The sequence below is a fragment of the Lithobates pipiens genome, unplaced genomic scaffold, assembly GCF_037356315.1.
Source record: "Lithobates pipiens isolate NorthernLeopardFrog02 unplaced genomic scaffold, aLitPip1_a1.2 Scaffold_10, whole genome shotgun sequence".
Taxonomy (NCBI): domain Eukaryota; kingdom Metazoa; phylum Chordata; class Amphibia; order Anura; family Ranidae; genus Lithobates; species Lithobates pipiens.
In genome coordinates this window covers 212502348-212518621 of record NW_027507686.1, presented here as the reverse complement: position 1 = coordinate 212518621, position 16274 = coordinate 212502348, and the positions used below count along the sequence as shown (strand labels likewise).

At 43.2% G+C, this 16274-nt stretch overlaps 1 protein-coding gene across 3 annotated transcripts in view; it reads right to left on the bottom strand.

Annotated features, from left to right (window-relative positions):
• Positions 1-16274, bottom strand: part of SPON1 (spondin 1) — a 686200-nt gene that overhangs the window by 21859 nt on the left and 648067 nt on the right. For 2 of the 3 annotated variants that reach the window (XM_077460913.1, XM_077460911.1), the window contains exons 11-14: positions 12867-13049; positions 10775-10945; positions 6012-6179; positions 4978-5142 (exon numbers count right to left, since the gene is read on the bottom strand). In XM_077460913.1, the coding sequence (XP_077317039.1) occupies positions 4978-5142; positions 6012-6179; positions 10775-10945; positions 12867-13049 (687 nt within the window). The remainder of the gene's footprint in view (positions 1-4977; positions 5143-6011; positions 6180-10774; positions 10946-12866; positions 13050-16274) is intronic. The other variant, XM_077460912.1, reaches the window with a different exon arrangement.

Below are 16274 nucleotides of genomic sequence, written 5' to 3'. Positions count from 1 at the left end.
CTCCTGCTTACATGATACATGTGTATGAAGTATACTACCTCAGAGAACAAGAGTTCAAGAAATCCCAGGGAAGTTGCAGTCCAGTAAGAGGGCACTACAGGGTTGGGAAGTAAGAGGGCAGCACAGGGTTGGGATTGCGGCTTGCAGTCCAACCAAAAGTGACGGTTCTGGTTCTGCTGGCTGGAGAACCTATCAGTGGTTGGAGGTAGGAGGGAAGCTGTCGCCACAAACAAGGGACCAATCGCCTTTACCACAGTGAGTAACTGAAGAAAGTACCAGAATCATATTCTCACTGAAAGGGTGCGGTGGAGAATCGGGAAACTTCAGGCGGTGACCAAGTCAGGGACCCAACCAGTGGAAGTGACGCTTGCAGAGCAGCCTTGTGTTTGACACACCGAGCCGATCAGCAGGGGTGAAGCTTGAAGGTATCTGAAGTGCCAAGCTAGGGACCTAGCAGGGAAGCGTGGGTGATGCTTGAGGGGGATACCACCGCAAAAGCCTTGAGGAGCTCAAGGGATTCAGAGTCAGTGAATCAGAGGGTCTAGCTAGAGACTAGGAGCTCAATATTGAAGAACTACAAGGATCAGTTGTAGTGGAGTTGAAACTGTTACATTTGAGTTAGGAACTGTTAAAGGACTGTTACCATAGGAGGCAGCAATCCCGCATGTGCAGAAGTGGCCCCTTGCTGGGGCCTTTCCCTATACGGCTGTACTCCTATAGAAGTCTTGGAGTCTGCCAATTGAGCTTGCAACTAACTATTGTTTTTTTATGAAAGAAGCACATGATCTTCACTGAAGTTTGCTATTGGATTACTACGATTACTCGTACAGAGTGTATGGGCATGTGCACTAATTAAATGGGCTGGGTGTTATGTTTATCTCTTCACAAAGACTATTAATATTCTATAGTACATGAAGGATTGGATACGAGCTATGGTCATTTCAACTGAATGTTGGTTCTGAATATAAATTTATGCTTCACTATTTTGATTATGTCACTATAAAAAGATCTATAGTGTTATTTTTTTATCTTCACTTTCGGACTCCTTTGGGGTCATCACCATTATTGCCATTTATTTTTTTGTGCTGAAGCCTAGATATTACAGGTATCAATACCACTTGTTAATACTGCCATTTGATTACCATATTTGTTTTATACTTTGGGTTATATTTAAGTTTTGAGTTTTTTTTTTTTGGAGGGGCAGCGCTTCACTCTTATTTCTATATTATTTTTGATCACACAGTGGGAACACAGTTGGTGTTAAGCAGCAACCTCAAGCAAGTTTGTATAATTGATCACCTACCTTCTTTTAGAACCACACATAGTAGTGCAGAAGTTTCATTATCTTTTTATGTCAATGTTGTCTTTAGGTTCTATTCATAAAGCTTTAACCACCTTACTACCATTGTATTGCAGAAAAACGTCAGGGAGTAGGACTCTAGAGCACCGTTTATAAACAACACTGCAGAAAACAAGAAAACATCCACACAGGTAGCCATTGCTCTCTTTAACCACCAGCCCAGGCCAATTTTCAGCTTTCCGCACTCTTAGGCTGCGTACACACGGGCGGATTGTCTGCCCAACTTAGTCTGCTGAACAGTGTTTCAGCGGACAATCCGCTCGTGTGTGGGCTTCAGCGGACTTTTTCAGCGGATTGTCTGACGGACAAAGTCTTACTGAATTTCCGTAAGACAGTCCGTCCAAACTTGGTTTCAGCGGACAATCCACTCGTGAGTAGGCTAGTTCGACAGACTAAGTTTGGCGCATGCTCAGAAAGGATTTACACGGCGAAGGTTGCATTGCAGTGTATTGGACGTCGAATTTCTCGTCCCGTCGTACGTGCCGTTCACGTCATCGCGCACGCTTTCAGCGGACTGTCTGTTTATCGTGTGTGGTCAAGTCCGTTCATGCAAATTTTGAACGGACTGTCTGTCGGATTGTCTGACGAACCTAGTTGGGCAGACAATCCGCCCGTGTGTACGCGGCCTTACTCCTTGAATGACAATTGCGCGGTCATGCAACACTGTACTCGTATGAAATTTTAATAATTTTTTTTCACATAAATAGAGCTTTCTTTTGGTGTATTTAATCACTGGGGTTTTTATTTTTTGTGAAACAAACAAAAAAGGACAGAATTTGGAATAGTTTGTTATAAAATATTTGCAAACAGGTAATTTTTCTCCTTCATTGATGTGCGTTGATGAGGCTGCACTGATGGGCACTGATATGCATACACACAATCGGAATTCCGGCCAGAAAAAGACTGATGAGAGCTTTTCATCGGAAAATGCGACCGTGTGTATGCTCCATCAGAATTTAGCTGTCCGAATTTCCGCCAGCCAAAAATTGATAGCATGTTCTCAATTTTCCAGACGAAAAAACTTCCTATCAGAAATTCCGATCACGTGTATGCAATTCCGACACGCCGAAAATCACGCATGATCAGATTCAACTACGAGACAGAAGCTATTGGCTACTGGCTATTGAACTTCCTTTTTCTAGTCCCGTCGTACGTGTTGTACGTCACCGCGTTATAAACGATTGGAATTTGGTGTGACCGTGTGTAGGCAAGACAGCTTGAGCTGAATTCCTTCGGAATTCCGTCGGGAAAACCATCAGAGCTTTTTCCAACGAGAATTCCGATCGTGTGTACGCGACATTAGGCTGCACTGATAAGGCGGCTTTGATGGGCACTGATAGGTGGCACTGATGAGGCAGCACTGGTGGGCACTGATCAGGAAACACTGATGGGCACTGATAGGTGGCACTGATAGGTGCACTGAATGGCACTGAGAGGTGGCACTGATAGGTGGTACTGATGATGAAGCACCGATATGTGACACTGGTGGCCACTGGTAGGTGGCACTGGTATGCACTAGTTAGCAGTGATGATGGGCACTAGTAGGTGGCACTGGTGGGCACTGGTAGGTGGCAGTGGTGGGCACTGCTTAGCAGCAGTGACTGTCACTGTGGGGGACCGATGTCCCGTTTACACAAGCCGGTAATCGGCTTTGTTCTCTGTGTTACAACGTCCTGACCTGCTGCACTGTACTACATATGCTATGTACTCAGCTAAACCATTTTGGGGGTGTTTGTATAGTCCTGCTATTTTAGGGCCTTGAGAAAACATCAGTTGTTGTCTTTTTCATTTTTTTCATTTTTTCTTTATACATTAAAAAAACAAAACAAACAAAAATAATGGTTGAAACTACCAACAAAAGTAAAGTGTACCTGTCTTAAAATAATGATATAAAATGATTTTGGATACGGTGTTGCATGGCAGAGTAATTGTCAGTCAAAATATCACAGCACTGAAAACTGATAAATGGCCTGGGAAGGAAGATGTGTATATATATAACTTACAGTTACAGTACTTTGTGATAAGGGACACTTGTAGAATGACACTTGCAAGTAACGGGCAAATAGTTATTGCCTTCTGCATCCCTGAAACTAGCCAATCGGAGGATCAGATCAATTTGTGTTGCTGGTATTTATTAAAAAGCTAAGAATTTTTAGATGACAACACTAAAATAAGAATAACTTGCTACGACTTGTGAAGAACACCTTGGTTTTGATTAGAGAATTCCGTTTTTTTGATAGTGAAGAATGCTGATGAGTGCATCATTCTAGTTCTCAAAAAGTATAAAAGGGTCTGAGACTTCTTTCACGTGGGTGGTAGGCTCTATTGTCCTTCTGAAAAACCATTCACAGTGGATATCTTTTTCAGAGACAGTTTAGAGCTGGTTTATAGGAGTTCAACAGGTGATACTGCTACTGAATGCCTGTTTTTGTTTGATCCCAAGAAAGATTTTTTATGGCAGCCATGGCAATGTGAACCGTTCCGAACAGCCTCCATGTCAAATTGTAAGTGGGTGGTCAGGAAGGGGGTGCCTGTTTTTACCACCCCTCGGCTGCCCATGTGAACTTCGATAAGTATGCAAACTTGTTTTCTAACTGCTACCAGAACATTTGTCTCTTTGTACTGCTAGTTACAGAAAATAAAAACGGCAGATGACATTTATCTTTTAATTTGTTACTTTTTTACTTTGACTGTAAATCATTTTAGACGTGTGCAATTCATTCTGGTCCGAAGATAAATTCAGATGAGTTTTGGGTTATTTGGATATTCGGATGTATCGCATACGGATCTGGGGGCCCACTTGTTGAAGAGGGCTTCCAGATTCCGATAAGCCCCCTGCCCGCAGACCCCCACAACCACTGCCCAAGTTTGTAGGGAAGAGGTCCTTGTCCCCATAAACATGGGACAAGGTGCTTTGGGGTGCCCACAGCACCCCCCTATGTTGAAGGCATGTGGCCAAGTATGATTCAGGAGGGGGGACACCCAATTGTCCCTCCCCTTTCCTGGCCTGCTGGGCTACATGCTCAGATAAGGGTCTGGTAAGGGTTTTGGGGGGGACCCCATGCTGTGTTTCTTTCTGAATTTTCTATTGCTGTTTTTTTTGTTTACATTTTAGCTCTTAGTAGAGAAGGCCACTGACAGCTGATGAGCCATCGGTTGTTAAGAACATGGCGGCCAGCTTCCTGGCCTAGCCCTTAACAACTAGCTTTCTTCACGATTGATCATTTTTCGTCCGATCCAAATTCGAATAGTTCAGAAAAGTTTGAATTCATTAGAAAATGTATAAACAAAATGAGATTTAACTAAATTAAACTAAACACATTCCAAAACTGAATTAGTAACATAAAGAATCTATCCGAAACAAAACAATTTTTTTTGTTCTGCACATGTCTAGATCATTTGGATAAACCATGAGAAACATGGTTCACTATGGCAACCTTCTATTACTCTGTAGCAACATATCACTCTAATTGCCCAATGCACAGCCATTTTAAGGCTCTGCCAACATGACAAAAAATGTATTTATGACTAGCTGCTAAGTGGCCAACAGTGCCCAATGGGGTCCCAGACAGTTTCTACTTAGATCTAACCATACACTTGAGATTATCTATACATACGGCACTCGGGAAGCATGCATTTCTCCACTTGTTTCAGCTCCTCATTACAATCCCCAAGTTCAGCCGGTGACTTCAACATCCGCTGTCGTGTACGGGTTCCTTTGCCGCAGGTTACGCTACAGTCACTCCAATCCGACCATGGTGAGAGGACACATGGGATTGTATCTGATTTTTAGAGACAAAACAATTATCAGGACAGTAATGTGGGAAGGGATCTATCCTTTATATGCATATAAGTGAAACTGCTAAGTGAAAATTCACTTTGTGAAATGAACTACTTCTTAATTGCATCAAACACAATGTATCCCAAGTTTTCCTGCTGCAATTCACGAGTGGCTCCAGGTCCAAGCTTGGTCTGGAGAGAAGCCCTCAACTCCAATGAGCCCAACTCCTGCTATAAAGGTGCTCTAGGTTATTAGCTGTTTTGTGCTTCATCCAACAGGTTCTATTTAATAGCTCTCATCCTAGCAGGATAAACATGCTTCCTTTCCCCCCTCAACACTCTAGCCATTGGGAGGGAAGAAAACTCTCAATGCTTTTGAATCTGGAGGAAAGCCCGGTATAAATCCAAGGGTGATCGGAGATTCGCTGTCCAAGGGCCTCGGCTATGGAATGCTCTACCAATCAACATCCGCCTGGAAGAAAATCACCTGGCTTTTAGGAAAAAACTCAAGACCTTCCTCTTTTAGCAGATGATCAAAACTCGCCACAGCGCCTAGAGGCGATTCAGTTCGCATTGTGCGCTATATAAGTATTTTATTCATTCATTCATTCATGAATCAATGTTGATGCTCAGTGACTGGCAATGTCAGCTCCATCTGCAGCTTACATAGGGTTGTCTATAGTAAGCAAAACGGCTAGGGAGTAAAGGAGATGTAAGTACATGGGAAAGATTGGGGAGTGTTAAAGTAAACATGTTGCCTTGCCCTCACTTGGAGGTCAAAAACCATTCAGCACTCATTTGTTAGTATATTAAAAACAATGAAAGGTCTACTGTTGCTTGGAAGTCTGTATAGAATAAAACATATACATACGGCACTCAGGCATCATGCACTTCTCCACCTCCGAGGTCTCGGCCTTGCACATGGACCCATCCGCTGGAGTCATCTTAATCATCCTGTGCCGCTTTTTCATCCCCATCCCACAGGTGGCACTGCATTCCTCCCACTCAGCCCATTCTGTTACTATACAGCTGCTTGGCTCTGTAAAAACAATCGTAATAAAGCATTGTTAGATTTTTTTTTAACCGTAATTCATTTTGTTCTGGTTTCATGTTCCTTTTTCTCTCTCCCTTGCTGAAGAGTGCTCGTAGCATTGTAGCATAGGATGACCAAACGTCTCCGGTCTCCAGGGACAGTCCCCGGACTAAGGACACCATCACCGTACCAAGTCTATCCCTGGCAGGAGCGGCGCCAAGTGGGTGCTTGGGTGTGCTTAAGCACTCCCAAAAATTCTTTAAGCACCCTTGTAGCACCCCAAAAATTCAGATGCCACTACTTGCATAAGTCATAGTTTTTTATTTTTGTACTTGCACATTTTCTATTTTCTATTTTGCTTCCTCAGCCAATTAGAAAGCATTGTACCCGCCCCCTTCCTCATCAAACCTGATTTGACTTCTAAGCTAAGCTGCATCAGGAGGAGGTGGCGGCAGATTGATAGGAGGGGGACAGGAGTGGAGTGGAGAGAACACAGTTTGCAATGGAGGATGGATTACAAGAGGCAAACAGATAATTTCTCAGCCTCTGCAGTGAACATATGAGTCTAAAGTAACAGCTTCTGCCAGCAATGAGAGAGCAGAGGCTGTTTTCACAGTCTGTGATACAGAAAGTTAGAAGAGCAGCACCAGGACAGAATGTCTGTGGGTTCTATCCCTCCCTCCCTCCATCCATCCCTCCAGCCATCCACCCGCTAGCTAGCCCTTCTTTCATCCACCATCCATCCCTCTCTCTATCCAACCATCCATCCCTCCCTCTATCCAACCATCTAAACTTCTCTCCCTCCCTCCATCCCTCCCTCCATTCATCCCTCCCTCCATCTATTCAACCATCTCTCCCTCTGTCCAACCATCCATCCCTCCCTCCATTCATCCCTCCCTCCATCTATTCAACCATCTCTCCCTCTGTCCAACCATCCATCCCTCCAACCATCCATCCCTTCCTCCACCCATCCATCATCCATCCATCCCTCCCTCTATTTAATCACCCCTCCCTCTATACAACCATTCCTCCCTCCATCCATCCCCCTATCGAACCATCCATCCAACTATCCCTCCTTCCATCCAACCATCCCTCCCTCCATTCATCCAACCATCCCTCCCTCCATCATCCAACCATCCCTCCATCCAACCCACCCACTGTCCATGCAACTAACCATCTCTTTTTCCATCCATCTAACCATCCCTCCCTCCATCCATACCTCCCTCTATCCAACCATCCCTCCCTCCCACCAACCAACCAACCAACCAACCAACCATCTCTTGTTCCATCCATCCATCCAACCATCCCTCACTTCCTCCCTCCTGTCAAACATCCATCTATCCATCCATCCATCCCTCCCTCCAACCATCCCTTGCTCCATCCATCCATCTATCCCTCTATCCCATCTATCCCTCCCTCCATCTAACCATCCCTCCTTCCATCCAGGCAATCAGGCCAGGCCTCTTGCACACAGGTTGCTGAGTACATTCAGTGTAATTGCAGCCCAGGTACAGTGTACAGCCCGTCACTGACATGAATAGTTGTGTACTGCTGTATTACTCTATATAGTGATCATAAACATGAGTACAGCAGCATACAACTATTCATGTCAATGACGGGCTGTACATTGCACCTGGGCCGCAATTATACTGAATGGGTTCAGCCACCTGTATACAAGAGCCCTAAATCTCAATAAAAGTAATGTGAACTTTCTCTCTGTACTATCTTTCTCTCTCTTCTGACATTAGTGTAAATTATATCCCATATTGAGTTTGGTGGTCAGTACTATCACCAAATGCAATCTTTTCAAGAGAATCAGCTAATTCGCAACTCCGCACTCTATGTAGTATAAGCCTGAATGCTACACACTGTACATAGCGTGCTACTGAACCCTGTACTGTGTACATAGCATGCTCGTGAACTCTGTATGCAGCACACTCCTGATCTCTGCACTGTGTATGTAGTGCATTTCTGATCTCTGCATTATGTACATGGTTCAGCAATATATCTGGAATCCTAGGTGGACTTCACTTATATCTCAGTGTACCAATGGGGTCCCTCTTGTGCCTCGATATAGCAATAGAGAGAGGAGGACTTTAGAGTGTAGTATATAAAGAAGGTTTATTGCAAACACATTAAAATCCCACACAGGGTACTCACATTACCAAGGCACATCAGAGCGCCACTCTAAAACAGTGTGAATCAGCGTGATATGCCAGCCATTAACAGGGTGGTGTGCTGATCGTATTCGGCAGGTACAAGCCTAGCTTTCCGTCCTGTCCCCTTCCAGGTTTACAACCACTTTATGAGTTTTTATATACTATTTAATTTATATACTCCTTTTGTGCCCTACATTTACACTTTTAGTTTTGGCAGTCTGGTGTTCTCAGATTATGTTTATAACATCCTGAGACTGTTATATTTGTCTACTAGTTCTACCTCCTATCACCAGATAATGCCATCTTCTCACTTTGCTTCAATCTCCTCCCCATGCCATCATTCCTTATTCTCATCTAACTATTTATATCTGTATATTAATCTATTATTTCTTCCTACCATTGTCCATTTTAAATTATTTCTTTCCTACTGTCTTTTTCTTGATTATATTCTTCATTTTAAAAATGTATACCACTCAAGCATCTACCAATACAATTTTAAAATACAAAGTACTTTATCCATTAAAATATAAGTGTAAAGTGCTGCCCTATGCTCGCAACATATTTTACCACATTTTGTAGCTTCTTGGGGTTGCTCCTTGGCTGGACCCTGAAACGGGACAGCATATTGCCATTGCGTGGGAACTATTACAAGCTAAATTTAGAAGCATCACAACACAACCCACGTACCACACAGCGCAAGTTCAGCCTAGTATTTAAAAGGGCACACCATCCTATTGTTAACCTGTTGGATTGAACATGTGAATGAGATGAAGAGAAACTGTATGTTAAGCCATTTTATTCAGTAAAAGAAGTTGCTGGTTAAGTGAATCATGCGTTCTGATTTACGGTGAACATAGTGGAAGTGTGCTCCTTCACTAAATGTGAGATGGCAATGAAGGGTAAACCTTCATGTTGACCTTATAGGTAATGAAGAGTAACAAGTAAAAGGAAGGTGGAGCAGCCAAGGAGGCAGTGGTGGCCAGTGATGGAGGTTCTGTCGGAGGGGTGGACTGGAGCCTGTATGGTCTACCCTTCTAATGGCAAGATCCCTGTATTAGGGCCTGCTGTATAGCAGAACCCTCCTAGGGACTGAGACTGGACCACAGGTGTGGAGGCTGGTGCTACATTTTCTTGGGGGTGGTGGCCTGCAGCTCCCACCAAGCCAGCCACCCCCCCTTCCCCCAGCCAGCCAACTACCCCCCCCGTCATCAATGGATAGTTTGCCGCTCCCCCTCTGTTGCTCGATCAATTGCCCCTTTGATAGCCCACGCACCTGCCAGGCCCTCCGAAAGCCCCACACTTACCCCATCCAGGTTGCGGCTTCTGCGGCTCCCCCCATGTCTCCTCCTGAGTCTCGCCGGTCACTTCTCCTCCCGGCAAATTAGGACTTGGGACCCACTTCCTGATTGGCCGGGAGGAGAAGCAGGAAGATATTAGTGAATATTAATTTGATAATGTCACAAAACTGGGTGGGCTCGGGGCATAGAGCCCACCCTTTGTGAAGCCAATTAGAGCCTCATAATCATATTCTTAAAAAAAACTAAATAAAATCCATGTGTCTGGCGCCCTGCATGAAAATCAGTAACTGGGCGCATGGATTGGGGGGGACCCTGTATGAGCAGCTGCCACTGGTACAAGGCCCTGTGAAGTATACAGCAGCTTTCCTACATATCTTGGGGCTGAAGCAAATAAACTGTAAAGTGTGTAAAATAACTGGTTTTGGGAAAATCAGTATTCAATGCTATTTAGCTCAAAATGTCTCTGTAGTTAGAGCTGGGACAGGTTTCACTAGCAGAAAATGTTATCCTTCAGGTGTGGGGCCTGGTTTGGTGGTTTGACCTCTGCACACGAGGGTCTGAGCTCATACATCAAAGCAATAACATCATGCTAACACTTAAAAAAAATTATAGTTAAACTGACCCCATGCGGTTCCCTCGTGCTGTGCAACATGCTATGTACTTTATCCCCTTAAGGAGCCATGAAATGTGGCGAAATATGTTGGGCACACAGAGCAATACTTTACACTGATAATAATTGGTGAAATATAAGAATGGTTTTATATCTGGTGGATAAGGTTAGGAATTTGATGCACATCATATGTGAGACTTCTTTTGGTATTACCGTACATTTCCACAATGAGATGGCTCAATATTATAGTATTAAAGGCCATATTTGTTAGCGAAAAGTAATAAAAGCCCGTCCTAGATACAGTTGGTAAAAGTGTTACATAGTTAGTCAAAACAACACAAGTCCATCTACTTCAACCAATGAACCAATGCAAGAATCAAGCATGAAGAAAATGTGTATAAATCCAAGAGCCAGACAATTGTTTTTCTTTTTAGTATTAGACAGAGTGTTGAAGACCCCACCGGGGTGGATTTTGTTCTCACTTCTTGCCCTCCATTCAAAGCAGCATACACTATAGAGGTAGATTCTACTCACCACACTCCTCATTGACAATACATTTCTCAGTTTCTTCAGTTGGCACTTTGCACATAGAGCCATCCTCTGGGAATTGTTTCACATATCTTTCTCTAGATCGCATTCCCATTCCGCAAGAAGCGCTGCAGGGCGACCACATGATCCATTCTGACATCATGCATGTCGATGCTTCTGAAAGTGAAAGCAAACAGATATGGACATACAGTATACTGATGGACTCCCACTCTGGAAGTACCTTGCACTAAAAAGGAAAAAAGTAATCATCTAGCGCTAGAGTCTTCTGAGAGCCTGTACAGACATAAAATCTCAATCTGAATAAATGAGCATATTTGTTCTTTTTTCCATTTTCCCCCAAATTATCTTTTAGCATGTCTATTTTTCCATTTTGCGAGAGAACTAGTTCCAACCACAAAATGCATGCTAATGGCTGCATTAGCCAGAAAAGCCTCTTCTGTGTCCCACACTGATATAGTTTTACTTTATTGCATATTGCAGTTTGCTTGTATAATCTCTATTCCCTCTCCTTTAGATTTACCAAAACTATGTAATGTGGGAGCCTAGCTATACCATCCATTTTTTGCATCAAGCAGGCTATTGTACTAAATTAGATTGTACAAACTGATCAGCTTGATGTTTGTAGATAGCTTTAGCCAGGGCTTTTTTTCTCAGAGAACTGGTATGGGTTTTTCCCCTTCCGAGTCACCGCTTGTCTCCATCCACCTATCCCCCTCTAAGCATGATCCTGTGCAGCCAGCAACAATAGATTGCCTCAGCAACAATAGACCCTGATATAACAATACAGTAGATCTCCCATCACCCGGCATCAACAAACACTTCCCTCAACAGTAAATCCCTCCCAGTACCAAATGACATCCTAGCAACATAAGATCCCCACGAACAACAATAGGATCTCTCACCAGCAACAATAGACACCCCCCCCCCCCCCAACAACATATGTTCCCATCAACAATAAACCTCTGCCAGTAACAATAAAGTTGATCTTCTGGCAGGGCAGCAGGCCACAATAGACCCCTCCCTCAACAGTAGACCCCTCCCAGCAATAATGAACCACCTGGCAACATAAGATCCCCCCCAGCAAATACAGATCCCACAACAGCAAAAATAGACCTTCCCGGGAACAAATGTACCCCCCCTCCAACAAAAATAGATCCCCCAGCAGCTGCCATCAGTAGACCCACCAACACATCCCAGCACACCCTTCAGTGCTGGAGGTACCAGAAATGTGTTTCCCCGCATTCCCATTGAAAAAAAGCCCTGGCTTTAGCCATATTGCCCGAGATAGGAGAAGGACATGGTGGTCATCAGGGGCTACAGGTGGTGCCTTGATGTGGCATGTCTTGCTGGAGGTGTACTTTGCTTTTCACAGTTGATCATGGCCTTCTGCATAGTGACCAGCCTCCAATAAGGATTCCTAAAGCCCAGACATAGATATGAAACCAATGGGAAGTACTAATATTATAGTAATCAATGCCGAAATGGCTGGTGATGCCAGGAAGGATGAAATTGAACTGTATGGGCTAGTGAATGGAAAATGTGGCATAGAATTGAAACAGGGACATCTGTGGAGACGCAAGCTATTGTGCTGAAATTATCCTGTTCAATTCTCTAAGACAGCCTTTTTCAACCTTGTGAACCCTTAAAATATCTTTCTCAGGGAACCCATTAATAATTGCTATATATAAAGTATACAGTATATTGGCATGATAGTCATTAGGAAGAATGCTCCTCATTTAAGGGAAGAATTCCCCCATACAATGGCTATCAGTGGTCACTTATCAGAGAGGCAGAAAATGCTCATTGCTCAAGAAACCTTTAGCAACCTCTGGAGGAACCATAGGGCTCCATAGAACCCTGGCTGAGGATGGCTGCTCTAAGACATAAGTTGATGAGTAATTCAACCCATAACTTAAATGTCCTATTTCTGCAATAACACAATTCAATCATTTTATAGAAAAAAATAGTGTAGTGTTAAAAACAAAAACAATATGTGATTTATTGCCCGCATCTTTATGTACAATATCATGTTTCCTGTCTGCCTACTCTATGCAGTAAGCAAAGCTCTATATCTTACCATCATCGCTGCATCCTGGTCCCATGCAAGGCTCAAAGTCCTGCGTGTCTGGGCAGGCAACGCTGAGATCTAGCTGGGCTTTTAGCATGCGCTGCCTCATTCGTTTTCCTTTCTCACATGTGGCAGAACTACAGGCCGACCAAGGAGACCAGTTTGAATAGATGCATGTCTCAGGTGTATCATCTAAAGAATTTACAAAAATATTAAAGTCTAGCAACAAACAGGTATCCATAATGATGACATTTCTAAATTATATTGTCAAAATATGTGCATCTTGAAACTCATATTTGTTTGGGACCTTTCCCAATTGGGAATTCCCCAGGAGAACAAGGGGTAGTTAAAACCCAACTGAACTTCAGTTTAAAGTAGCTAAATCCATTTCCAGGACTCATGAACATCAAATGAAAGGTGTACAAGGTTTAAAGTTTGTTTTCTTAAGAAAGTAGCCACAACTGGGGTAGAAAGACCTGACCCCTGTCAGAGTACAGCAGAGTAAGGCCTTTATAGTCTGTGTGGAAGCAATGGTCTGTTCGACACAAACCCTGCTGAGTCAGAGCTAAAGTGCTGCAATCATTGGGTAGCATGAGCTTTACTACTTGCAGAGCTCTAGGCCTAACTTGGTAGGGGGTGTTTTGGAGTTCTGCAACGAGATAACATTTTCCTCATTCTGCTGCTGGAAGGGGACAGGTTTTTCTGTCCAGCTCAGTATATTGCTTGGAGGCCTGGATTCTTTCCTAAATGTACATAATATAACTGGATACTAACATTTATAGGTAAAGTTGATCCAGGGAATATCTGATTGACTCTTGGGGGATCAGGAAGGATTTTTTCCCCTGCTGGAGCAAATTGGATCATGCTTTGCTGGGTTATTTTTGCCTTCCTCTGGATAAACTGTTGGTATAGGATTGTGTATATAGGGTTGTACATTTTTTTCCCCTTTTATTAGTTGATGGACTTGTGTGGCATGGCAGGGGTCTGGTAACCGTGATAATGCACAAAACCGTTCTACTAGCTGCCAACATCATGATATGTGGAGGACCTTTGGCGATCGGCCTCCCTAAGCCATAGTTTATGCAGCTTTTGCAATATGCATTCCTGGTGACACCTCTAATAAAAAGTGTTAAAGAAATGGGGACACTCTACAGTTTCTTGGTATAGGAAACTTTTGCAATCTGTGTCTGCTTCTTCTGCTTCTACAAATACATCTAATGACACAAGATAATCCAAAGAGCAGAGGATAAAATATATCAAATGCTTTGTGGTAATTAAAGCAGTTGTATGCCCGAAGGAAAAAAAATTCATTATGAAATACCTTAGAACGAGGCGTATGTATCTAATCCCAGTCCACGCTGAGGGAGCTGACATTTTGCCCACGGCGTGTCTTCCGGGTTCGTGGCTCCAGCTATGTGAGTGGCCAGAGCCGCAATGACGTCACTCCAGCACATGGGCACGGGAGTTTTCTTCCCGGCAAGGTCCGGCAGCATCTGCCGGTGTTTCATGAGATTAGCCGACCCGAATGTGTAACGGAAGTGACGTTTCATCGCCGCTATCTTGCTACACCCAGCACTCCTCTACAGTAAGGATACACTGAGAAGAGAGAAAAGCAGACATCTTGTTACACCCACTGGAGTTTTGCATTTTACATTTATTTTTAACAGTAAAGTGAGTTTATATAGTGAAATACAGTACTTAGAACTCTGAATGTTTAGATGTTTAATTTTAAAAGCAGCGAACTTTTATCAGGTTAGCAAACCTATGAGTTCTGTAGACTTGCTGCTGCTTTAAAAAATGCAACATGTAACCAGTCAGACGGAGTTCTAACTACTGTATTTCACTATATAAAATCACTGTACTGTTAAAAAATAAGTGTGAAATGCAAAACTCTGGTGGGTGTAACAAGATATGCACTTTCCCCCTTCTCACTGTATTCCTACTGTGGAGCAGTGCGGGGTGTAGCAAGATGGCAGTGTTGGAATGTCACTCCCGTCACACATTCTTATGGTTCAGCGAATCTTGACGAAACACCAGACCTTCAGCCGGGCATTCACAGCGCATGTGCTGCTGATGTCAGCGACTGCATGCAAAGTGAATATCTCCTAAACCGTACAGGTTTAGGAGATATTAATTTTACCTATGGGTAAGCCTTATTATAGGCTTACCTATAGGTAAAAAATAATAATTTGGGTATACAACCACTTTAAGTCAGTATCATCTAGAGTAGGGAAAGTTAAATACTTTATGAAAGCTGCACAATGCATTCTGAAAAATAACAAAAAAAAATTCTCAAAAAGCTAAAATCTATCAAGTGCCAGTTTCCCGCCTTTTGTGTGCACTACCGAGCTTGATAAATGAACTCTAATCATAAATCTTGCAGATCTTTCGAAGACCGGTTGAGGGCAGCGGCTGACAAATAAAGAACTCATTTTTTTTATTTCCTCTTTGGCGGTGGCAGCGGTGATGAGTGATTGCAAACGAAAAAAAAAGAAGAAAAAAGTCTGTATGGTTTTAAGACAAACAAAACGTTCCTTTTGCATAATCGCAATCAATTCTTGTCATCGGCTTGCTCTGGAGTCTGCTCTCCCAACAGGTTTGTTTTATTTTAACTATTAAATACAGGCCACCGCTGGTAAGGTGCTGCTTCTAGATTGGAGCATTTATCTTGTGTACGGCTTTGGGAGACAGATTCAATGTCCCTGACTACAAGAATAATGCATTGTGAACAGGTATAAGGAAAATAAAAAATGAGAGCTTATAATAGAACTTGCAAAACACAGGGACATTTGTTAAAATATATTATTATTGGAACAGAACAAACGGAATCATAGACAAGTATCACCAGGTATGTATCCTCGCTCCATCTGGCCTTGGATGGTTGATGGTGACAATTTCGGGAATACGGTGATGATGTCATTACATTAAACCTGTACTGCTGGGAGCTGATGTGTTACTCCTGCACATAGGGAGAACTCGGCCTGGAAGGTTTTACAAGCAGAAGAATTAACAGGTGGAGAACTTTCTGTTGGCATAACAGAGGCTGCAATACAGACTCCATCCAGGATCAGGACTTAGTGAATCCTTAGGGCTCATTGATATGAGCGGCAGGCTATACCCCAGGGCTGGACTGGGACAAAAATTTGTCCCTGGACTTCATTCAGACCAGCCCACTTTAATTTTGCAAACAAGCACAAAAACAGTTTATAAAACTATACACAATCGTGTAAAAAAACATAAGTAGTATAACATAAGGAATCCTCACTATCCTCTTTTATTATATCACTTATTCTCCTCTGTATTTTTCTCATCTTTCTCACATCTTTGCGCGAAGTTGAGGGCAAGCCACGCAGCCATTACTTTGTCACTGAAACCGGCCCACTGAGCCATCGGCCCACCGGGAAACTCCCTGTAGTC